This window comes from Prionailurus bengalensis, chromosome D4, assembly GCF_016509475.1.
Source record: "Prionailurus bengalensis isolate Pbe53 chromosome D4, Fcat_Pben_1.1_paternal_pri, whole genome shotgun sequence".
NCBI lineage: Eukaryota > Metazoa > Chordata > Mammalia > Carnivora > Felidae > Prionailurus > Prionailurus bengalensis.
Window position 1 is genome coordinate 32,602,592 of NC_057359.1, and position 25,733 is coordinate 32,628,324.

Below are 25,733 nucleotides of genomic sequence, written 5' to 3' on the forward strand. Positions count from 1 at the left end.
AATTTTAAGAAGAAAATAAAGAATAAGTTTTTAAAAAATAATAACGAAAGTCATTTAGTTTTGTGAAATAGTAGGTATAAGCCCCCTGGCTGTTTCTCTGTACTAAAGTTATCATCTGTACCTCTCAACTGCTTTGCTTTTTTCCCCTTTATAGTGTATTTCTCTGAAATTGCTGTATCTATTTGATATTTGTTTGAGTTTTTATCCTTTTACTAATTGAGCTTATTTTTTTATTACTATTATTATTTTTTAATGTTTATTTATTTTTGAGAGAGAGAGAGGGAGAAGGAGAGAGACAGAGCACAAGTAGGAGAGGGGCAGAGAGAGAGGGAGACACAGAATCTGAAGCAGGCTGTCAGCACAGAGCCCAACACAGTGCTCGAACTCACGAGCTGTGAGATCATGACCTGAGCCAAAGTCAGACACTTAACCGACTGAGCCACCTAGGCACCCCACTAATTGAGTTTATCGGTAATTTCTCATACTTCTCATCCATTCTGTTTTTCAATTGTGAGACTCCCCCAAATCTGGTTACCCACGCCTGCTTCCTCCTTGTTCAAAGTACCATTATCTCTTTAAATTTAAAAATTTTTATTTTTGAAAGAGAGACAGAGAATCCTAAGCAGGCTCTGTGCTGTCAGTGCAGAGCCTGATGTATAGCTCAATCCCATGACCCTGGGATCATGACCTGAGCCGAAATCAAGAGTCAGACACTCAACTGACTGAGACACCCAGGAACCCTGTGGTACTGTTATTCTTAACTGGACCATTGCAGAAATTGCTTCCTAGTTATCCATGCTAGTTACTTCTCCATATGGCACTCATAGTGATCCTTTAAAAAAATGTAGGTGAGGTCTTGTCCCTTCTTTCTTCATACTCTTATTCCACTTAGAGTAAAAGAAAAAGTCCTTATCATCGTCCAAATTTGATTCTCTTCTGCTTCTCCATTTTCATTACCTTTGCCCTTTAATATATGTATTTAAACAGGTTAAATCATAGACTTTCTTGTAGTGAGTTCATACTTTATTGGAGAGGTAGACAACCATATAATTACAATCCAGTGTGGTAAGCACCACAAGAAAGAAGTCCTAGATTGTTGCTGATATACCAAGGAAAGACTCCAAACAGATTAGAGGCTGGCTTGGCAAGGTTTCTTGGACTAGGTTATATCTGAATTAATTTGTGATGAATGGATAGAAGATTGCAAGGTGAAAAAGGTGGGGAAAGGAATATCAAGCAGTGCAGAGAACACAGTTATGCTATACATATGGATTTTTTTTATAGTCCCTTACCATAGTCTTTAATCACACTGGATTTAATTAAGTACTTGATGGGTCCCTGGGTGGTTTAGGCCAAGGGCACCCAGGTTTATTAGTTCTGTTGCTACATGGTTCCTTGTATTTTGACCTCCAGGTTTTGAGATCTGGCAGAACACTTAAGTACAAAACGTGGCTGGATTAAGCATCAAAGCTAGTATGTGATATGTGAAATGATGCTTATGAATATTTATAAGGGAGAGAGAGGGGTAAGTAGAGATGGCAGTGGAAGAGACTTGCTCATAATGTCCTTTCCCCTTTACATGCCATCAGTGTGTGATACAGGACCTAGTGTAGGACATACTTCTTATTTGGGTCTGCACAGCCTTGCATGTATTCTTTCCATACATCCTCTGAGCTGGAATGTTTCATTAGTAGCAAGCAGCTCTTAGCATCATATTTCCTATTTTTAGAAAGATTTCAAGTTGCTATTGCTTTGGATAAGTATCATTATTGCACTTACTTTTGACATTGGTCTACAGCATAACCCCTTTTTAATCTCTTATTTTGTCTGTAAGTATATTCTTTTGCCAAACTCCAAGATCTCACCTTGACAACTATGAAGGCTCCATGGTGGTTTAGTGACATTTCCCACTCATATCTGTGAGACTTTAGAGGGGAGTTGAAAGACAGAAATTTAGGTGAGAATTACTATATAGTAATAATGCAATGTAAAATTTACTAATAGTCTTTTGTTTCACTCCTCAGGAAATAGTTGCTTAAGCACATCTATACCAGAAGAAGTACAAATTAAGGATGACCAAGCCTATGGTGTAATTCTACCTTCAAATCCCAGTGAAGCTGATGATTCCATATCTGGTGGCCATGTGACATCCAAGGAATCAGACCCACCCAAGCTTCCATGGCCAAAGTTACCTGAGTCATGCTTCTCAGTGGCAGAGAGTAACAGTGTGTTGATAGAGGGAGATGAGAGTGATGTGGAGACCCGCAGGAGTGGCCTCGAACCTGGGGAGATCCCAGTGATCCCCAGGGGAGAGAGAAATGGCCTCGCTGTCCTTGGTGTATGTGGCAATGTCTTCTTCTTCTTTTTTTTTTTTTTCTTCTATATTTATTGTGTAGTGGAGTAGTTTCTGAAAGCAGCATGATGTGCATTGAAATCTTGCTTTAGGGTGGAAATAACATTTCACATTCACAGGTCTTAATCATATTTCCTTCAATGACTGGAAGGTAAGGCTTTTGTGAGCTCTGGTTCATATGGTGATAATTTAGAAGCATGGAGCTTTTGGCTATATGCTGTAGCTTAATTTTCTTTCTCTTTAACTTTTTCTAAAATTGAACTTTTTTGAGATAGATTCATATGCAATTATAAGAAATAATACAGAAAGATCTTGTGTCCCCATTTTCCCCCAAGAGTACCTTCTTGGAAAACTATAGTAGGACATCACAATGATACTGACAGGTAATGGTTCCGTTACCTGTAATATTAACCACACTGGAGATGATTCACCTGCAGGGCTCTGACCTTCTCTTGCCACCTCTGGGTCCCAGGCTTCCCATAGCCTCTTTTAACTCACTTGGTTGTGCTTTCTCTTGACTCCTCTTGGGCTCTAATTCTAGGAGCTGACTGACCTCTCTGGTCCCACCCACTGCCAGAAACAGGCCTTTTGCCTCATGGAAAATTCAAGACCCCTCTTGATTACAAGCCACTCCATCCTACTCTTTGCTAGGGCCTCCCTGTTTTTCATATGTTCTTTTGTGTTTGTATTATATGCTTTTTGTAGAAACTGTTGCTTTAACCAGGAGATTGTGAGTAGACCAGGCAGGTTCTGATTGTGTATAGTTATTGTCAGAATTCATTACCCTATTTTGACCTGTACATCTTGATGAGGGAATTCAAGGACACAAGTAAGAAAAGCCTCAATTGTTGGGACTGACAAATTGAACTGGTCACTGAACAGGCCCACTTCTTGATTGCTCTTGCTCATTTCAAATCACCACAGGTCTTTTCACATCTTTGAGTAACAAGGGAGTTTAGATAAGGAAATCAGCTTGGAATACTCTGTTCATAGTAGTTTTAGAATATCAAATAAAATATAGATAATTTGCTAATATGACCCAATAACTTTTACCATTTTATGCATGGTTGTTATCCTACTGAACTGTTAAATATTTACCCAAAACATAAGAGGAATAGGAAAATATGGTCTAATTTATTTTAAACAGTTGCTAAGGGAAATTTGAAAATAGTATTCACATAATAATAAACAAAATTTACAACTTAATATCACTTGGGGATTAAGTGCAGCTGAGCAGATACTGGGATTCTTTGCGGAATGGTGAATGAGTCAAATGCCTGTTTAAATTACATTTACTCACATTCTTTAAGCTGGAATGGAACTGAAAGTACCTTTTCTGTTTCCTTGTTTTCAGTGGAGGTAATTCTATCCTTGGTGCCTTTAACCTTCATCCTTATCATTTCACTGAACAAAGACTGCTTGCATGGGAAAGCAAACACTGCTGTTGAGGCCTGGGTGACTTGGTTTGCCCCTTGTCAGCATTAGCTGTGTCGTGTTCTTTTCTCACACCGTGGTATCAGGCAGACCTTCTAAGCAATATGGTCCCTTTTCGTTCTTGTATGGTTTTTACTGATGTTTCTTAGTATGAAGTGTAATGCTGTGTGCATGCTTGCAGCAGTCATCTTTCGTCAGTCTTCCCAAGAAATACTGAGTTATTTTTTGAACAATGTCTCTGTCCATCTCTCTGTTCATCTATAACTGGGCTTCCTGCTCTTCCTGGAATACACTGACTATGTCTCCATATGCATACTGTTCCTGCTGCCCCAAATACTCCTCCGAGGCCAGAGAACTCCCACAGTGCACTCAAGACTCTACTCAGATGTCTCCTTGTCAGAAAGGCTTTCTAAAAAAATAACCCCCTCCCATCTCTTTTCATGCCCTTTTTTTCCTTTATGCATATTTCTTAATAGTACCAGATAAATATATACTTTTTACTTTTTTATTGTCTGTGCCTTTCTCCTCTATAATGCACATTTCTTGAAAGCTGGGACATGGTGTAATTTTTTTCTGCTGTAGTTCAGCTCTTAGAACAATGTGACACATAGTGAGGACTTGATAAATATTTCTTATTAATTTTTAGCTGGTATAACCACAGATAAATCTCATCCTATATTACTTTGACATCCTTTCTTTACTTCCATCTTTGATTAGAATGTTGCACACATTTTCTTTTCATCCATTTTGATTTCAGATATCAATGTAGTTTCTCTACTTCCAGCCACTGCTTCATCAACTTACAGGGACATTTCTGAGACTCATTTCTTTCCTAGTCAACTGTTGATACAAACCCTTTAGTTTCAAAGTCTTTCTCTGAACACCTCCCTCCTTCCCATCCATCCATCCATCCATCCATCCATTTTCCTTCCGTCCTTCTTTCCTTTTGGATTGCATGGGCAAGAAAGCTTGTAAGTAGGTTCTATCTGGAAGATGTCAGGATGCATATATCTTTTGCACATACCTTTGGGAGGAAAGTAAAGTTTAGAGAGACCCACATGAAAAATTTTACGTAAAATTTAAGTGGTTTCAAGATGACAGTAATGTGCTGTATTAAAAAAAAAACACCTTAAAATCTTATTTGATCCTCAGAGAAGTGGTGATTTATTTCTGAATGGAAGGAAGTATCCAGGCTCACTGTAGCATTAATGCTATCTGAGTGAGGATAGAAAGCAAAATAACCTGCCATATAGTCATGTGGCTAGCGTAGAGGTAACCAAATGCCACGGTTCTGTATTGTTACAAATATGTAATCCTAAATTTTGATTAGTTTGAAAGAACTTTTGAAAACTTGCTAAGTTCTGAGTTAATTGCAGGCTTGATAAGCTTACCCTATACCACAGATAGTGTTTTAATGTGCGGTGGAAGGATAGATCATTGATCTCTTGGTAAAATAACTAATAGAATGGATTCCTATTTCTTTTGACTTAAAGGCTTAAGGTTTTTAAACTAAAGGACTAATTCTCCAGGAGGTAAATAAGTATAATAATTCTTTATAATTAAATGGTCATAAATTGTTGTGAACCATAGTTTTCCATTTAAAACAAGTCTTTAACTGTGAGTATTTCTCCTCTATTTTTGCTCTGTGACCAGAGAATAGAGGGAGAAACCAAAACTGCTAAAAGTTGGCGCCATCCACTTAGTAAGCCTCCGGCAAGGTCCCCATTGACTCTGGTGAAGCAGCAGGCAACAAGTGATGAAGGTGAGTGTGTGATGTTTCTCAGTGTTTATTCTGTGGATACTGTATGGTATTCAGCAGTAATTCTGTCTGTTTGTTGTAAGAAACTGGTCTAAAAAAATTGCTTGGTAGAGAGAAAATTTGACCAAGTTGCAAATACATACCATAAAGAGATCATAAGTAGTAAACAGTTTATAGACAAAAGGAATTTGGATTTTAAGGGTAAATACTTGCTCCACTAGTCTAGCCATGTTCCTAGTCAAAGTCTTCCCATTTTATATGATGGGATAAAATTAATCTTTTCTGACATTTGCCTTAGGATATTCTAGAGGAAGTTGGGAATCATTTCCCTAAAAGTGTCAAATCTTGGAGTCACCACGCTGTTTTTTTTTTTTTTTTTACATTGTCCTTATTTTTAACTTGAATCCTCCAAAATTATTAATATCATCTTGAGTAAGAAACTATGTGCAATACCTGTGTGTCCAGTTATGCCTGGTGTGTGGTGAAACATCTTTTCTCCTTAATAGATTTTACTGACATGACTTGATGTGAACCAATTTCTATTCCTGGATGTAATATTTACTTGTTTGTTTTACCTGGTTACCCTTTTTACCTCTTTCTCTCTTTTTCTAAAAATTCCTTTTTGTTGTCTTCAGTTAAATATCAGATCACTGACTAGCTATTTCTTACTTGCAAGTGTTTCATAGCATCAGGGGGGACCTTATTTTTTCCATCTTTAAAAAGATCAATTTAAAAAGGTTTTCTATAAAAAGCCCGCCTTCAAGGTATTGTCTTTACTGGAACAAATTGTTGAGGTCATATGCCTGTGAAGATGCTGTCAACATAGTAATGTGAAACTTGGGGTCAGTCTTCTTGTTTAGTTTAAATACAGTCATTAGAGTAGACATCTGTAGCAGATTTATTTTTTTATTTTTACTTACTATCTTCCTTTATACCCCATATTTAGTTAGGAAAAAAAGATGATCAGTGTAGGGATCAGATCATGATTGTAGCATTTTCTATAACACCAGTCGAAGGTGAAATTCTGTCTCTAGTAACAGAAGTAATGAAACATAGTTGTATTTATTTCCATATATCATCATGTTCGTTTCTTCCTTCTCCTACTTTATCATACCCAGCACAATCCATTTTCCTCTTAGTGTCAAGATAAAGGACAATTCTGTATAAGGTAATTACTATGTTACTTACAATACTTGTGAATTTTAATTATCCTTCCCCATCATCGCCTATGTTTAATACAGCTTTTTGGAAGGGAATCAACTATATTAACATACAAGGAAAACTGCTTTTTCCCATGTCCTTATTTTCCCAGGTCGTTTATTTTGATGTGGGCCATCTAAATTGGCTTAGAGTTTCTACATGGAGAGCAGTTCTGATTTCAATCAGGATGGCTTACAAAATTTATAAGCGAATTGGTTTAATAAAGTTGTCTCAAGGGTTTAAGGTTAAAATGTCCTGCCGCAACATTGGTGATTGTGGCTTTTGCAGTAGCATACTCTGTATTTTAATACGTTAAGGACATATTAAAAGGATCCTCTGAGGATTTTTGAGAATTGAAAAGAAAAAAAATCAGAGAGTTTTAGTGATGAATAAATACTTTTACAAGCTTCCAAACTAACAATGGAGGGAATATTCTGTGTCCTGGAGTAAATTATATTTGACCCTTGAACATCACATTTGAGTTGCATGGGTCCACCTATGAGTGAACTTTTTCAGTAAATACAGTACCATAAATGTAGTAAATATAGTAATATAGTTTTTTCAGTAAATATAGTACCATAAATGTATTTTCTCTGCCCTGTGATTTTAATAAAGTTTTCTTTTCTTTAGCATACTTTATTGTAAGAATATAGTATATAATACATATAATATACAAAATATGGTTGATTGTTTATCTGTGAGGCTTCTGGTCAGCAGTAAGCTATTAGTAGTTAAGTTTTGGGGAAGTCCAAAGTTATATGTGAATTTTCAACTGCATGGGGGTTTGACCCCCCTAACTCCTAAGTTGTTTGAGGGTCAACTATATTTATATCATGGGGCCCTTGAATGTTATCTTTGCCTTTTGCCTCTGTGTCTGGTACTGTTGGAAGTGAATGAGCATCGTCATCATTAGAAAATGATGAACAGTGGGATTAGTGCTCTTTGGGAGCACACAACTCCAAATCCAGCTTCTTTTAGGAATTTCCTACCCTAACTACTGGGCTCCTTTTGCATTCCTCATACACAAGTAAGTGTGTATGTGAGTCAGGAGTATAACTAGGTTAGAGCATCTGAGAAATTGTGTCTCTAAACAGCAGTCAGTATCCTCTGTTGGTAAATGAGCATTTCTCAGTTGAAGCTTGAATTTGACCTCTTAATAGAAAAGCAGCAAAGGGGAAAAATACTGATTCAGCAACTCTGGGAGTTTATGTGCAGGTAAGAGATAAGAGTCATTTCTAAGTTTGCTCTTCTCAAAAGACAGTGAAGTAGCTCTTTGATATTCAAATGACCTAAAACTATAGAGACCATTCTGGTTAGTGGCAGATCCAATAATTATAGAATCAGCAAGGATTTCCTGACTCTCAGCCTGTTCTTTCCTGGAAGATTTTCCATGCTTACCAGCAAAACACTGGTTGTTGGTGGTAGAGCAGAGAGGTGATACATAAGAAAAGAATGCCATTTAGAATATAGCATCTTTACATAAAAACTAGTATCAAATTCATCCTTTTCTCCTCTTTCTCCTTCTCCCCCTCCTCCTTGTCCTCCTCCTCCTCCTTCTTCTAGTGGAAAAAAATTTTAGGTGTATACTGAATTTTATTATTTATAATTGAAAAGAAATTACTAATCTCTGGTTTTCTTTTAATATATATATATATATATACATATATATATATATATTTTTTTTTTTTTTGAGAGAGAGATTGAGTGTGCACATGCACACATGAGTGGGAGAGGGAGAGAGAGAATCTTAGCGGGGCTTGATCTTACAACCATGAGATCATGACCTGAGCTAAAATCAAGAGGCAAACACTTAACTGACTGAGCCACCCAGGTAATTTTCTTTCAGCTGAAATGTTTTCCATTTACATTTTTCCTTAAGTTAGGCAGCTGCACAAAGTGATCCTGAAACATGGATTAATATTGTATGTTTTTTTCTGTATATTAATGTAATTAAACAAATGTTGAATTAAAATATAAACTTGAAAGAAAAGCTCTTGGGTGGGTCTCTCTTTTTTTTTTTTTTGAAGCATTTCTTATGTGTTCCTCTCCTCCTCTTGTAATTTGTCAATATAATGGCATATTCCTATTCTCCAACTTCAGCACTTTATGGCTGAGTGCCTGTAGGGAAGGTGAGTGTGTGTGCAGCATGGGTGAACCAGGCAGGCTCTAAGAAGAATACTCTTGCTTGACCTCAGGAGTACTGAGAGTGAGGGGATGGACCCACTAGAGTTAAGCTTAGAAATCTGCCACAGTATTTCTTTTTCCTTGATTGGTGACGATGCATGCTCAAAGGCTCTCACATATTTCCCTTAATATTCCAGCTTTGATATAGGATAAGTGACTTTAAGGCCACCATGATCCAGTACTAGCTTTGCTCTCCAACTTTGTTTCTCTCAACTACCCTCCATGAAACCTCCTTCTCTTCCATTTAGACAACTTTTTTTTTTCCTCCTGAATATAATCTACTGCTTTTTATTTCCACATGCTTCCCCCAACTATTGCTTTCCCTGTGATACCCTTTTCCTTCTTGGAATCATTCTCTGCTCACCACTTACTCCTTTCCTACCTCTGCTGTCCTATTATATCTATACTTACTTGGCTTTAGAATGCCACTTGTCACCTTATATTGTGCTTCATTGTCTGTGTGTCTGTCTCCCTGCTCTCATTCCTTTCATCTTGCCTCCCCTGCCTAGTCCAAGGTTAGTTAATCACTGTGGCTTAAATCACCTTTGGATACAAGAGCAGGAAAGCCCTGGTGATCAGTAACTTTGAAATCGGCCATTAGTCAAATACTTTAATATTTAATACACTGTCATATTAAAGGAAAATGTAAATTTCAATCCAGGAAATATTCTCTGTAAGTATATATGTATGTGAAAACATGCAGTTTTAATTAGCTGGAGAAATATATATGTCAGCTAACCCAATTTTGTATTCTGACTGTATTAGAATTTTCTTTATCACTGTGCCAAATCCTAGGATGTGCTCAAAGTTAAAATGAAGCTGATACATTGTAGACATGGCCAATGCTTTGGAGACTTGAGGGCTCCCAGAGTAATGATATTCCCATTGGGATAGTTGCTTACCTAGCACCTCAGTTTGTATATGTATTTGTTGCCTTTATTCCCAGTTTGAAGTCATTCCAGATGCAAAAATTTTTAACTCCTCATGCTTTTGCTGATTAGGATTTTTTTTTGACATGTAAAATATTCATGTTTTATTGTTAGTAGAAAGCAAAACTATACCATCTGGGAGGAAAAGACATTTTATATGTGTATATATGTACATATATATATATTTATATATACTATGTTATGTAAGCATTTTGAAAGAGATACACTAAAATGGGGTTTATTTCTTAGTGTCACGTTTTTATTTTTTCTCTGTTTTCTAATTGTTCCCCTTTACAGCATGTGTGACTTATGGCAACAGAGAAAGTACTGAACTTTTCTTTTTATTACTATTTTTTGATTTATTCTCAAGTTATCTAACATACAGTGTATTCTTGGTTTCAGGAGTAGATTCCTGTGAATCATCACTTACATACAACACTCAGTGCTCATCCCAACAAGTGCCCTCCTCAATGCCCATCACCCATTTTCCCCTCTCCCCTATTCCCCACATCCACCCTCAGTTTGTTCTCTGTATTTAAGAGTCTGTTATGGTTTGCCTCCCTCTCTGTTTTTATGTTATTTTTTATTCCCTTCCCCTATTGTTAGGGTTTTCATCAGCAGACCTTTAACTGTGCTGACCTGGACTCCAGACCTTCTGCTACGCTGATATTCTGAACATGAATTTTGTCAACCCCCCTGCTTGACCCCTCATGGTTCATTGTTTGTTCTCTGAAGCTCTCATCCTGCATACATACATGTGTATGTATGCATTTCTTTTACATTTACATTAGTTTCCAATGTAACTTTTCCAGCTTCTCCTACTGTTGACTTTCAAGATGTTTACTGCTTTTGTACCTAGTATGCACATAAGTCCCTTGGTGAATTGATAAGGTTAATGTTTTTAAAGTAAGTACAAACTAAGGGCAGCCCTGTAAACACAGAAGAGATGTCATGAACATGGTAGTGGCTAATGCAGTACTACTTTACACAATGATGTCCACCATTGTTGATGGGTATTGGAGTTGATGCACTAATGCTGCCAGTGGAGTTTTCCTGGAGACTGTGAAAATAAAATTGAAAATTTATAAGAAAATATAAAAGATTCCTGGGGATCCTGGGTGGCTCAATCACTTGGGCATTTGACTCTTGATTTCGGCTCGGGTCATGATCCCTGGGTCGTGGGATCGAACCCCACATCAGGCGCTGTGCTGAGCATGGAGTGTGCTTAAGATTCTCTCTCTCTCTCTCTCTCTCTCTCTCTCTCTCCCCCCTCTCTCTCCCTCTGTGCCTCTCCCCCGCTCAGTCTCTCTGTCTCTAAAATGAAATAAAAGAAAATATATACAAGATTGTTATCAGGTGATTTTAATTTTGCTTTCTATGTTGGTTAATTTTGCATATTCAAACACATTTCTTGTAATTTGGGCAAAAAACTATTTTAAAGAGACATAGAGTGTCAAGGTGTGATGGGTTAGATTACCAAATAATCTTACAGTTACAAAAGAACCAGAAACAATTGATACAATAAAACAATGACCTTTATAACATATCAGGGACAAAATCATGGAAAGTATTTCTCCATGTCTACAGTCATGGTCACTTGGCTCCAGTTCTCTGTTAACTGTGAGATCCTCCATGCTTTGGCAGATGTGTTTACAAAGTAGTGATCATAGCAGCATCTGCCACATGGAGTTGTTTTGAGGGTTAAAAGACTACTGTAAAGCACTCAGAATAGTATTTGGCACGCAACAAATGTTTGTTGTTGTGGTATGGTTATGAGGAGCAGGTGGAAGGTGATAGCTGAGCTGTCAAGAAATGAGAGAAATCTAGAGAGCATTCAGAGAATAATGACATGTAGATTGGTAGGAGAGAGCTTATACTGTGGCTATTTGGGGGAAATATGCCAGGACAAGAGTGGAAGCATAGAAATCAGAGTTAAGACCTCATAGGATTCCTCAGACACACAAAGATGGACTCTCAAAATCCTGTACCCTTTATTAAGGGTGTACTAGGGAAAAACAACCTGAACTGACCATAGGCACAGGCAGAGGACAAGAGGGCTTGCCACCTGGGTCTGGGCTAGAGTGGGGAAAGGTTGATAGCATAATAAGAGAAAGTCACCCTACAAATTTTTAACCATAGGACTGCCATCAAATGTATACCTCTTATCCCAAGTCAGAAATTTAAAGTAAAAGTAGGCTCTGGCTCTTCATGTTTCCAGGGCATTGAGCAGAAGCAATTGCAAAATCTTATGAACCCACTCTGAAGTGGAATCTGGTTTACTACTGGACAAAAAATAGTCTGACTAATCTCCTGGCCTCACTGTCCCTTATCAGCTTTTTGACTGAGCTTGGCCTCAGTTTCTTCTTTGGTGAAACATGAGGATTGGTCACAGATGATCAGGATTTCTAACTTAGATGCTCAGGAATGGATTTTTGGCATTTCAGATACCCTGAAATGACACGTGGTGATATGTTAAACTCATCCCCAGTGGACTAAATTTTTATTTCTAACTCTTCACCTATAATTTTTTAATTTCTAGAGTACCATGTTTACCCAAGTGCAAAGGTGACCCCACCTACAAGTTTGAAAATTGACAAGATTCAGATTAAAGCCTTGCTATGGCTCTAATTTTCTCTAATCTGAACTGTCTGTATAACTCTTTATAAATCAGCAATTCAGCAAGCAGAGTATGGTAATGAGCTGCTGTGCATCTCTTTGAAATTAATGACAGCTTAGACCCTGATCCCTATCTCTGTAATGTCTGCATGCCCTGAGGGTTAGATTAGGAGTGTATTTCAGGCAATGTTACAGCAATTTATTTTTTTGGACAGTGTGTCTATATTAATATCATAATTCATTTAGTAATGAATTAAATATTTAAATATAGAGATGGAAAAGATGGAAATTGCAGCTTTAATTATAGATTATTCTTGGTGCTTGACCACTAGTTAACCCATTTAACCTAGGTTTTCAGTTATTTAAAAATTTTTTTTTTCAACGTTTTTATTTATTTTTGGGACAGAGAGAGACAGAGCATGAACGGGGGAGGGACAGAGAGAGAGGGAGACACAGAATCAGAAACAGGCTCCAGGCTCTGAGCCATCAGCCCAGAGCCTGACGCGGGGCTCGAACTCCCGGACCGCGAGATCGTGACCTGGCTGAAGTCGGACGCTTAACCGACTGCGCCACCCAGGCGCCCCTTTTTTTTTTTTTTTTTAATTTTTTTTTTTTTTTTTAAAGAATAAAATGTATACGTTTAAGTACTCAGGAACACAAGTCTGACAAAATTTGATTTCTTTCCCAAATGTTTTTCTCTGTTTCACACTCCTTTTATTAAAGTGCTCATGTTTATGATGCAATTGCATGCTAAATCGGTCTGAAGCACATTTTCCCATAACTAGAACTACCCACTGATTTCACTTTATTGGTGATTTTTGTTTCCTTTTGGGATTGCCTGATATTTTCTGTGGTATTTTCTGAAATTTAGCCAGTGCCCTTTAGTCATTGTCAGTACTGCTAGGGTATAAGCTGGTTCCTGGGCACTTTGCAATTGTCCCTCAAACAAAAGGATATTATTTAGAATGGGCTGTTTCACTTTACCTTTGGTAGGTAGTTGTTTTGGGGGAGAATTATGCCCTCCAGTCCCTGGGATGCTGCAACTCCCTCCTTTCTAGCAGAATTGGTATAGATTTGCCACTCTTCGTTTTATTTGTTTTATTTCAAGGATTAAGTGGATATCCTGACCAAATTTAATAGTGATGTCTTTTACTGACTCAAACTTTACAAATATTATTTAAGTATTAAGTTAGATAACAATTTTATTTTAAATATTGAAAGCACCCTTTTGCCTCTTTGTTTTGCCAGGCGGTAATGGGTACATGACTCTGTTTATGTTGGACAATCTGAAACCCTGTTCTGGTCTCTCCTTGGCTGTTAATAGCCATGTGCCTTGGAGAACAAAGAAAAGTCTAAGGTTCATCATATGTTTCCTCATCTGTTTGATGAAATGGTTGGATTAGTAGTACTAAAGTTTTATTCAAACTCTAAAGTTTCATTCAAACTTTAATTCATTGAAAATATAATAGGAGAGTATCCTCTGTAGTCTCTTGCTCCATGTTAGCCTTTCATCGAAAAGCAAAATGGTGAAATATAAGAATATCCCTCATCCACAGTGTTTCCCCTCTGTAAAAAGTTCTCTGCCCATTTTAAAAAACAAATGCTGTTTTATGACTGTTTCATGTCGTGCTCCAAATGTTATTAATTTTTACATAATGATCTTTTTGTTCCACCAATTCTTATTAGCTTGAGGTAATATGACACTTTCATAATAAGCACGGTTGTATTTTTGTCTGTTTAAGCAATAAAACAGCAACTTCAGCAGATTACTAGGTAGATTGGCTTGGAATGTGTATTGATAGGTCAAAGCCAATGTTTTCCTGCATTATGTGGACATAAAACATTAAATGTTGTTGGCACTCAGATTTAATGGATATTTTATCTAGCACTCGGCTGTGTAATAATAGTCGGACATTCTCTGTTTAGCTTGATTTCACTGTCAGTAAATTCCATTGGCAGCCCCAATGGTGTTGACTTTTTACTACAATATGGGGAATAAAAATCAAAAACACCTTCCTCTTGTTATGCTAGTGGCTTCATAAGGGTTTGATTGAATTAGAGGGAAAAATCCTAGCTTTTAACTTATATGGTTGCTTTCTGTATATTTTAGAAAAATCTTGGAACTTTTCTAAGCGACAGTTGGCATCAAGTCTTATGATTGGGTGTCTGTGCTGAAAGTGCTGGGATTGTAAAATGATAGTCAAGACTTTGATTCTTTTGAATTCATGTGGATATTGTTATTCTTATTTTTTTTTATTTAAAAAATTTTTTTTTAACATTTATTTATTTTTGAGACAGGGAGAGACACAGCATGAATGGGGGAGGGGCAGAGAGAGAGGGAAACACAGAATCGGAAGCAGGCTCCAGGCTCTGAGCCATCAGCCCAGAGCCCGACGCGGGGCTCGAACTCGTGGACCGCGAGATCGTGACCCGAGCCGAAGTCAGACGCTTAACTGACTGAGCCACCCAGGCGCCCCTTGTTATTCTTAAAGTCTGGTAGAAACATCTGAGGGACAGCTTTTGATACTACAATTGTGTGCTTCATTCCATTCTTTAGAAAAATAAATTATTGTATTGGGTTGAAATGTGTGAAATTGCTAATACTGTATTTGATTTTTTTTTATCTACAGAAACTGCAATTTTATACAACTTAATATATTGCTTTATATTTCCTTATGCTTGTACACAACCCACTTTCCCTGGAGACAAAGATAGACCATTGAATTATCCCATATGCTATACCATATATTCTGCATTTCTATTTCCACCTTTTGGTTGTGAAACTGACTATGAAGATCAAGAAAAACCATGAAAAGTTTGCAAAATTTACATAGATTTTAAAATTTAATTTTATCATTACTTTACTGTCTTCATTTTCTTTGTTTTGCCTCTGACTACTGAAAACTTAGTGCTGAGCTGGCAGTGTTGTGCAGGCTGATACTTGGGGACCATCATCCTGGATTTTAAGAGGGGACTTTTCACTGCTGGGGCTCGGGGTGGGGGTTGGTTAAGTGACATGTCAAAGGCTCCTAGGGAGTGAGTAGGAAGTGGCTCACTTTATCATAATTTTCATTCTGTATATTGTGTGTGGTTTTTTCCTTTTCTCTTTTCTGGTTCTTAGTTTCCCAGTTTAAAAAAAAATTATGAGGTAACTTTTTTAAAAAAAATATGTATCAGAAGGATCTCTAAAGTCTATGCTGATATTCCATTGTTTTATTATTCATATTTTGTTGGAGAAGCATTTTCAAGATTGAACCATGTAGTGATTTTTTTTTTTTTGCTGTGCTAATAAAAAGGAGTAGAAACTTTTTTTTTTATTATTAAAAAAAATTTTTTTTTCAACGTTTATTTATTTTTGGGACAGAGAGAGACAGAGCATGAACGGGGGAGGGGCAGAGAGAGAGGGAGACACAGAATCGGAAACTGGCTCCAGGCTCTGAGCCATCAGCCCAGAGCCCGACGTGGGGCTCGAACTCCCGGACCGCGAGATCGTGACCTGGCTGAAGTCGGATGCTTAACCGACTGCGCCACCCAGGCGCCCCCTTTTTTTTTTTTTTTAATTTTTTTTTCAACGTTTATTTATTTTTGGGACAGAGAAAAGGAGTAGAAACTTAAGGAAAAAAGGTTTGCTATGATATGTGAACATGTTTGAATATTACTCACATATTGCCATAGTTGCTAATGTCTTTTCTTGAGGAAACATCTTTATAATGCTTGTAAGTAAGTTAGCCAAGGATCCAGAGTAAGAATCTTCTTGGGAGAGAACACTGAGTACAACCTCAAGAGGGGCTTAGTGTGGCATGTTTGAAGAACAGCAAGTAGTATAGCTGGCAGGACCACCTGATGACTTTGGATGTGGGACGGCAGAATGAACATTTACCGCCTTGTCCTCTTCTTACTTCTGTGCCTTCTCTCAAGTAGCCAGTGCACTTGTTTTCCTAGTAATTGGTGTGCTGGAAGCTCTGAATGAAGTTCTTTCTGTTTCCTTAGCAGCTGTTTGATCTGCTGTGCAATTCCCGTGTCGGTGCTTGGGTCAAAATGTCTCAGGATTCTGCTAATCTTTAACACAGATGACCAGGGCTGACCTTTAGCTAAGGGGAACTTTTTTGGCAGATAAATTGCAACATGTAGTGGTTCTTTGCTTAGAGATCTTATTTAACCAGTTTTTTTTCAATATATGAAATTCATTGTCAAATTGGTTTCCTTATTTAACCAGTTTTTGAGTTTGTATTATAGATGCCATTAATGAAATGGTTTAAGAAACTGGAGATTTCTCCCAAGGGAAATTTTGAACTGTTTGAAGGCAAAAGACTTGTTGTTTTTATTTCTAATTATCAGCATCTGTCATATTGCCTAGCACATAGTGAGATTCGTGTGCTCACTCTTTTACTATCTTTGATTTGATGCTTGGAATAAGCTCCTTTTGGTATCATGTTGCCAGCTAGTTTTTCCAAAGATAGGCCAGCTTTCTTTCAGGAGTTTTCTTTTCCCCATCCCTACCACAATGTGAGAATTGACTTTGCTACTTTCTTCCTATTGAACACATTATTAGCAATTGTTATTTATAATTCTTGAAGATAGATGGTATTATCATCATTATTACTGTTGAGAAAACTGAGCTCAGAGACTTTGATTCACTTGTCCAGGACCACAGACTGGTAATTGGTAGATGACAGGCTTTAAATCCTACCTAGTTTCCAAGTTTATACTTTTTATTTTATCATATTTGCAACCCCTGATAACAGCCCCAGTCCTGATAAGAGAAGCTGAAGTGAGCACATATAAATGTCTAAGAACCAACCATCTCTGTTGACAGAGTAGACCATTCATAGTAGCCCTTGTTGTTGTCCATGTGTATTGTAAGAATATATACATATGTGAAATATAAGCTAACTTTCTTAAACAAGTTTAAGTAACATCGGTAATCCCAAAGTTCTCTGTGAAACCTACCTCCCCAGAAGCACTATTAAGTATCAGAGTATTTTTGTGTAATAGAAATTTTGAAGGGCCATGCTTTGGAATGTTTCTGTTGTTTAAAACAGTACATTGAATGAGTTGGAAAACATCATTTTGAAATGTTTTTGAGATCTCTATTAGTGTAATGTTATGCATAAAGAATAAAACTATGTCTATGCATTTAGTTTAAGAAGTGCTTTGCAACTGAAATAGCAGAATTCTGTTACCCATTATTATGTTCATATTTTAAGGGATTTCATTTTTTCTTAATACATAATTTAATTTTTCCTTAATGTCAGTACTTCCCAGGAAAGCCACACCTAAAAATCCTATATTTTTTTCTCTTTTCTACTTTTGAACACACTTTTACAAACCTTCAAAATTCAGTGATTTATAAGATCATTGAAATACAGTTTGTATACAGATTATTAAATAGTTTGGGTAGGAACAATAAAGTTCCCAAGTTTGAATTTCTTTGTTTTTTTTGAGTAGTTCACTTGTGGCCTCAACATCCTCTCCCGCACTTCCTTCCAGGACATTGAAACCATATATAATGCCTCCCAGGACTGAAATTTTGCTCAAGTACCTGAAAGATAACAGATGCTGCTGTGCTCCTCATAGCAGAGAATAGTGCTAAACCAGCCAAAACACATCACTGGAACATAACCCCAGCAGCAAAATGGTTGTGGTGATTGGTAAAGGGAAATTGTACTATAGTAGAGTAGATGACTTTCCCCATCTGCTGGATTCCATTAGCAAGTCCTGGCAACACCCCTTCAACAATGGCCCAAGTGTTCTTCTGTTGAGAAATCCACTTACACTAGGAAGCAAAATCTGTTAAAAAAGACTGTACTGAGGAGTGAATGAATCTGACATGTATCTGTTTTTAAACTGTTTTCCCCAGTTCATAGGAGCTACCTAATATTATTCTGACTGCAGGTTTTTTTAACTTTAAAGATTGCATATTTTTATAATTACGAAAACTTACAAATTCCCTTTTTTATTCCAGATTTTTAAATGTATCTTTATAGAATTGACATTATTCTCTCCATATAGTTTTGTATCAGTATTTTGTTTATTAATATAATATTTATATTCACTTAATATTATATATGTGTTTATTATATTTTATTAATGCTCTTTATTTTTTATTTTATTTTTTTTTCAATTTTTTTTAACGTTTATTTATTTTTGAGACAGAGAGAGACAGAGCATGAACGGGGGAGGGGCAGAGAGAGAGGGAGACACAGAGTCGGAAGCAGGCTCCAGGCTCTGAGCCATCAGCCCAGAGCCCGACGTGGGGCTCGAACTCACGGACCGTGAGATCGTGACCTGAGCTGAAGTCGGACACCCAACCGACTGAGCCACCCAGGCGCCCCTATTAATGCTCTTTAAAAACATCATTTATAATGCCAGCATAATATGGCCATTCCATAATTTATTTATACATTTTTAAATGAACACTTTTGGGGGGATACTTTTGGACATTAGGACTAAAGGACATTAATCTTTTTTATTAACCATAAATAATAGTGATGTTTTTAACTGGGAGAATAAAGGCTTTTTTCCCTGAAAGGATAAATCTTTTTTTTTTTTTTTAATAAATGCTTATTCATTTTTGAGAGAGAGAGAGGAGAGAGGAGGGGCATAGAGAGAGGGGGACAGAGACGATCTAAAGCGGATTCTGCACTGACAGCAGTGAGTCCGATGCGGGGCTCGAACTCACACACTATGAGACCGTGATCTGAGCTGAAGTTGGACACTGTACTGTCTAACCTACCCAGGTGCCCCTAAAGGATAAATATTTTGATAGAAATGTTTATATAGATATTTTAAAAGTTATTTATTTATTTTGAGAGAGCTCAAGCAAGGGAGGGGTAGAGAGAGAGGGGGAGAGAGAATCCCAAGCAGGCTTTGCACTGTCAGCGTGGAGCCTGATGCAGGGCTCAAACCCATGAACCATGAGATCATGACCTGAGCCAAAACCAAGAGTTGGGTGCTTAACCAGCTGAGCCACTCAGACCCCCCAGAAATGTTTATATAGTAAGAGAGAATTGGGTACCTGTCTAGATGAGCTTTTCCTGTTTCAGTCTTTCATGTCATGTTAAAAGTTTAGTATTTAGGGCATACATTTTAGGTAATTTTCTAGATGAAAATTTTCTGGATAATATTTGCAAAGATTATGCTGAAGATCCCACAGGTTAATGCTGGAGACCTAAAAGGGAAGGAAAACCATCATTTGTTGAAGCCCCAGGCCTTACATATTAATGGCTAGCAGCTTTATGACTGGTATCTCATATAACCTTGTAATTTAGAAAATCTTGTGCTCATTTTGGAGATGAAGAAGCATGTTTAGAATTGTAACCAAACTTTAAGACCACATGGATTGGATGAATGAAACATTTTAAGTTATTTTAATAGAGTTGTATTGAAGTTCCACTCTTATAGTCATGTTTACCTCAGATTAGTTGCATGACTAATTCTAATTATATAATTCTGATTAGTTGTATAACTAGTTCATAACTAATTGTGGTTCTAGACCACAAAGTCAGGGGTTTATTGCATTTCTTACCTAATTTATTATAATGTTTAACTATATGATAATTTGCCATAGACTTAATTTTATGATCACATGAGCTAATATTTTTAAATATTATATTTTAATTTCATTCCTTAATATAAACTTGTTTTTAGTCACATATACTTTTGTATGAAAAGCAATGTAAATTCTTTTATATAGAAAGTAACCAAAAATAAATACCTAATCAGTAAAATTAGAAGTGTGTATGTAGGGGTGCCTGGGTGGCTCCGTCGGTTAACCGTCCGACTTCGGCTCAGGTCATGATCTCACAGTTTGTGAGCTCAAGCCCTGTGTCGGGCTCTGTGCTGACAGCTCAGAGCCTGGAGGCTGCTTCACATTCTGTGTCTCCTCTCTCTCTGCCCCTTCCCTGTTCATGCTCTGTCCTTCTGTCTCAAAAATAAATAAACGTTAAAAAAAATTAAAAAAAAAGTGTGTATCTACAATAATCTCTAAGATCACTTCTCAGTGTCCCCTGCTACACCTTGGAAAGTTTTATTAATTTGAGAGAGAAGTTGCTCTCTGAATAATGGAACATAACTCCAAGTGAGTATAAAAACTGTTACAAAGATTCTATGAATATTTTAAGATTCTCAAGTGAATTGCAGCAAGCCTAACTATTTTTTTCAGAACCAGAAAGTGTTTAGGATTTCCTGGGCTCCCAACTTTGTAATATGTGCTAGGATTGAGTCTCTTCCATGCAATCCCTTTCTGACTGCTGTGTAGTCATTGGATCAACATCAGATGCACCACTGGCCCTCAGACTCTATAGTTACATACTAAAAAGACACATTTCTAGCTATGCCTTTGTGACTGGATTCGATCTTTGAAAAACACCATTGTTTATGGCCCCGAGGAAAGGGCCAGTACTACAAGTATGAATACTTCTGACAGCAAATGTGTGGGTCATATTTCCCAATCCAACCATTTCTTTCACTCCCCAGACACAACTGGGTGTCCTACAATTTAGTTTCTGATGCTAACAGCTCAGAGTTAGTGCAGCCCCCACAGGTTAAGGAGTCATTGCCACAAGATGCCCCTACTTCAGATATCAATTGCAAGTTGTTACTTGTGACCAATGTACTATAAAGGCTGGGGCTTCCTACAGCTCCCTTCTCGGGTTTGATCATTTGCTGGAATGGTTCACAGAACTCAGGAAAGCACGTTATATTTACTGGTTTACAATTCAGGGACAGCCAAAAGGAAGGGATGTACAGGGCAGGGTTGGGGTGAGGAGAGTATGTACAGAACTTTCATCCCTCTCCAGGTACATCACCCTCACAGTATCTTGATGTGTTCAATGCTGAAGCTTTCTGAACCCTGTTGTTTAAGGTTTGTTTGGTTTTTAAAGTTCCAGCATAGTTAATGTACAGTGTTATTTTCATTTCAGGGATACAATATAGTGATTAAGTAATTCTGTACATTTACTCACGGCTCATCATGATAAGTGTACTCTTAATCCCCTTCACCTATGTCACCCATCCTGCCGCCCATCTCACTTCTGGCAACCATAGTTTGTCCTGTATAGGTAAGAGTTTGTTCCTTGGTTTATCTTTATTTTTCTTTGTTTTGTCTTAAATTTCATGTAAGAGTGGAATCATATGTATTTATCATTCTCTGATTGACTTATTTTGTATGTGTACACACACACACATGCACACACACACATGCGCACACACACACACACACCACAACTTCTTTATCCATTTGTCTATCCATGGACCTTTGGGCTCCTTCCCTAATTTGGCTATTGTAAATAATGCTGCAATAAACATAGGGGTGCATATATCTTTTTGAATTGGTGTTTTCATATTCTTTGGGCAAATACCAAGTAGTGGAATTACTGAATCATGTAGTAATTCTATTTTTAATGTTTTGAGAAATCTCTACACTGTTTTCCAGACTGCCTACACTAGTTTGCACCAGCAGTGCATGAGGGTTCCCCTTTCTCCATATCCTCACTAACACATGTTTCTTGTGTTTTTGATTTTAGCCTATCTGACAAGTGAGAGGTGATATCTCATTGTAGTTTTGATTTGCATTTTCCTGATAATAAGTGTAGATTTGATTTGCATTTTCCTGGTAATGAGTAATGTTGAGCATCTTTTCATGTGTCTGTTGGTCATCTGGATGTCTTATTTGGAGAAATGTCTATTCATGTCTTCTGTCCATTTTTTTTAGTTAGATTATTTGTGTTTTGGGTGTTGAGTTTTATAAATTCTTTATATAGTTTAGATACTAATCCTTTATTGGATGTGTCATTTGCAAATATTTCTTGCATTCAGTAAGTTGTCTTTTAGTCATGTTGATTGTTTCCTTTGCCGTGCAGAAGCTTTTTATTTTGATGTAGTTCCAATAGTTTATTTTTGCTTTTATTTCTCTTGCCTGGGGAGACCTATCTAGAAAAATGCTATGGCAATGTCAGAGAAATTACTGCCTGTGCTCTCTCCCAGGATTTTTATGGCTTAAGGTCACATATTTAGGAACTTAGTCCATTTTGCATTTTAGAGCTTTTATGGAGGCTCATTTGTCCACACAATTGAATAAACCATCGTCTATTGGCAATTTAACTTAATCACCAGCCCCTGTCCCCTCCACTGAGGTCAGAGGTGCAGCTGAAGTGCCAATCCTCTAATCATGCCTTGGTCTTTCTGGTGGCCTGCTTCAATCCTGAAACTATTTCAGGGCCCCCAACTACCAGTCAGTCATCGTATTAGCATACAAAAGATGCTTTTATCTATTCTAAGATTCCAGGAGTCTTAGAAGCTCTGTGTCAGGAATGAGACTAAGACCAAATATTTCACCCAATGGTGCTCTTCTCACCCATACCTCTCAGGAAATTCCAAGAGTTTTAGGAGCTCTCTGCCATGAACTGGATCAAAGACCAAATATATTTCATTTTATATCACAGTATCACAGTGAGTATGATTTGAATAGCAAGCAGGGAGGATAATTTTGGAGATGCATTTAAGACACACTGATGAAGCATGAGGTGAGTTGTAAGCAGGCTGCCTATGAGGGGCTGCTTAGTGTGATTTTATGTAAGAGGAAGAAGTGTGATTACCTGTTAGTATTCAGCTATCATATACATAAATAAAGTACTGTTAATTTACCTCTTAATTCTTCTTGAGCACTATTCATGGGTACTTTGTGCATATCTATTCCCATTACCTCTCTCCAAGAGCTCTTATTTCTGCCAGAAATATTTATTTATTTTTTCAACATTTATTTATTTTTGGGACAGAGAGAGACAGAGCATGAACGGGGGAGGGGCAGAGAGAGAGGGAGACACAGAATCGGAAACAGGCTCCAGGCTCTGAGCCATCAGCCCAGAGCCTGACGCGGGGCTCGAACTCACGGGCCGCGAGATCGTGACCTGGCTGAAGTCGGACGCTTAACCGACTGCGCCACCCAGGCGCCCCTGCCAGAAATATTTAGAATCAGAGACAAAGTTTGGTTTCTTAAGTATAAATCAGAAAAAAATTATTTTTTTAAATTTTTTAGTTTTTTATTTTTATAAGATTTTATTTTTAAGTAATCTCTATACCCAACATGAGGGTTGAACTCACGACCCTAAAATCAAGAATCATATGCTACACTGAGCCAGGCAGGTGCCCCTAATTTTTAATTCTGAGAGTTTTAATTTTAATTCCAGTTAGTTAACATGCAGTGTTATGTTAGTTTCAGGTATACAATATAGTGATTCAACACTTCTGTACATTGCTGGGTGCTTGTCACAACAATTGCACTCCTTAATCCCTGTCACCTATTTCACCCATCCCTTCTGGGAACCATCAGTTTCTTCTGTAGAGTTAAGAGTCTGTTTCTTGGTTTGCCTCTCCCTTTTTTTCCCCTTTGCTCTTTTGTTTTGTTTCTTAAATTCTGCATATGAGTGAAATCATATGGCACTTGTCTTTCTCTGACTTATTTCACTTAGCATAAATTCTAGCTCCATCCCTGTCATTATAAATGGCAAGATTTCATTCTTTTTTTATGGCTGAATAGTATTTCATTTTATATATACTTTATATTTTATATACAAAATATAATTTTGTGTATATGTATGTGTGTGTATATATACACATATACACATATACACATATACATATACACACACATACATATACACAAAATTTTATGAACTTCTTTACCCATTCATCAGTCGATGGACATTTGGGTTCTTTTCACAACTTTTAAAAATTTCTTTAAATCCAAGTTAGTTAACATATAGCGTAATAATGGTTTCAAGAGTAGAATTTAGTGATTCATCACTTACATATAATACCCAGTGCTCGTCCCAACAAGTGCCCTCCTTAATGCCCATCACCCGTTTAGTCCATCCCCGTACCCAACACCCCTCCAGCAACCCTCAGTTTGTTTTCTATATTTAAGAGTCTCTTATGGTTTGCCTCCCTCTGTTTTTGTTTTATTTTTCCTTCGTGTCCCGTATGTTCAACTGTTTTGTTTCTTAAATTACACATGCGAGTGCAATTATATATTTGTCTTTCTCTGACTTATTTTGCTTAGCATGACACATTCAAATTCCATCCATGTTGTTGCAAATGGCAAGATTTCATTCTTTTTGATTGCCAAATAATATTCCATTGTGTATATCCAGATAGATAGATAGATAGATAGATAGATAGACAGACACATATATACTACGTCTTCTTTATCCATTCATCAGTCAGTGGACATTTGGAGTCTTTTCGTAATTTGGCTATTATTGATAGTGCTGCTACAAACATTGGGATGAATGTGCCTCCTTTGAATCAGCATTTTTGTATCCTTTGGATAAATACCTAGAAGTGCAATTGTTGGGTCGTAGGGTAACTGTATTTTTAATTTTTTGAGGAATCTCCATATTGTTTTCTAGAGCAACTGCACCAGTTTGCATTTCCACTAACAGTGCAAAAATGTTCCCCTTTCTCCTCATCCTTGCCAACATCTTTTGTTTCCTGAGTTGTTAATTTTAGCCATTGTGACAGGTGTGAGGTGGTATCTCATTGTGGTTTAGATTTGTATTTCTCTAATGATGAGTGATGTTGAGTATCTTTTCATGTGTCTTTTAGCCATCTAGATGTCTTCTTTGGAAAAATATAATTCAAAAATAATAAAAATATAAAATATAAAAATAAAACAAAATATAAAATATTTAAAAATATAAATATATTTATATATTTATATAAATATATGTATTTATATAAGTATAAATATAATCATTATCATTGATAATGTTGCCATAAGCATCAGGGTACATGTGTCTTTTGAAATAAGTTATTTTTGTATCTTTTGAGTAAATACTTAGTAGTGCAATTCCTGGATCATAGGGTAGTTCTATTTTTAACTTTTTGAGGAACACTCATACCATTTTCCAGAGTGGAAAGTGCACCAGTTTGGATTCCCACCAACAGTTCATGAGGGTCCCTTTTTCTATACATCTTCACCAACACCCGATGTTTATGCTGCTTTTGATTTTAGCCATTCTGACAAGTGTGAGGTGATACCTCATTGTAGTTTTGATTTGCATTTCCTTGATGGTAAGTTATGATGAACAATTTTTCATGTGTCTGTTGGCCACCTGGATATCTTTGGAGAAATGTCTGTTCATGTCTTCTGCCAATTTTTTTTTGGTTGGATTATTTACGTTTTGGGTGTTGGGTTTTATAAGTTCTTTATATATTTGGATACTAATCCTTTATCAGATATGTCATTTGCAAATAT

At 37.0% G+C, this 25,733-nt stretch overlaps 1 protein-coding gene across 10 annotated transcripts in view; it reads left to right on the top strand.

Moving 5' to 3' along the window:
- Positions 1-25,733, top strand: part of KDM4C (lysine demethylase 4C) — a 430,619-nt gene that overhangs the window by 244,192 nt on the left and 160,694 nt on the right. For all 10 annotated transcript variants that reach the window (XR_006294971.1, XM_043565681.1, XM_043565689.1 and 7 more), the window contains 2 exons: positions 2,025-2,338; positions 5,441-5,549. Coding sequence is in view for 9 of the 10 variants with exons in the window: in XM_043565681.1 (XP_043421616.1) it covers positions 2,025-2,338; positions 5,441-5,549 (423 nt within the window). In the remaining variant the exon portion in view is untranslated. The remainder of the gene's footprint in view (positions 1-2,024; positions 2,339-5,440; positions 5,550-25,733) is intronic.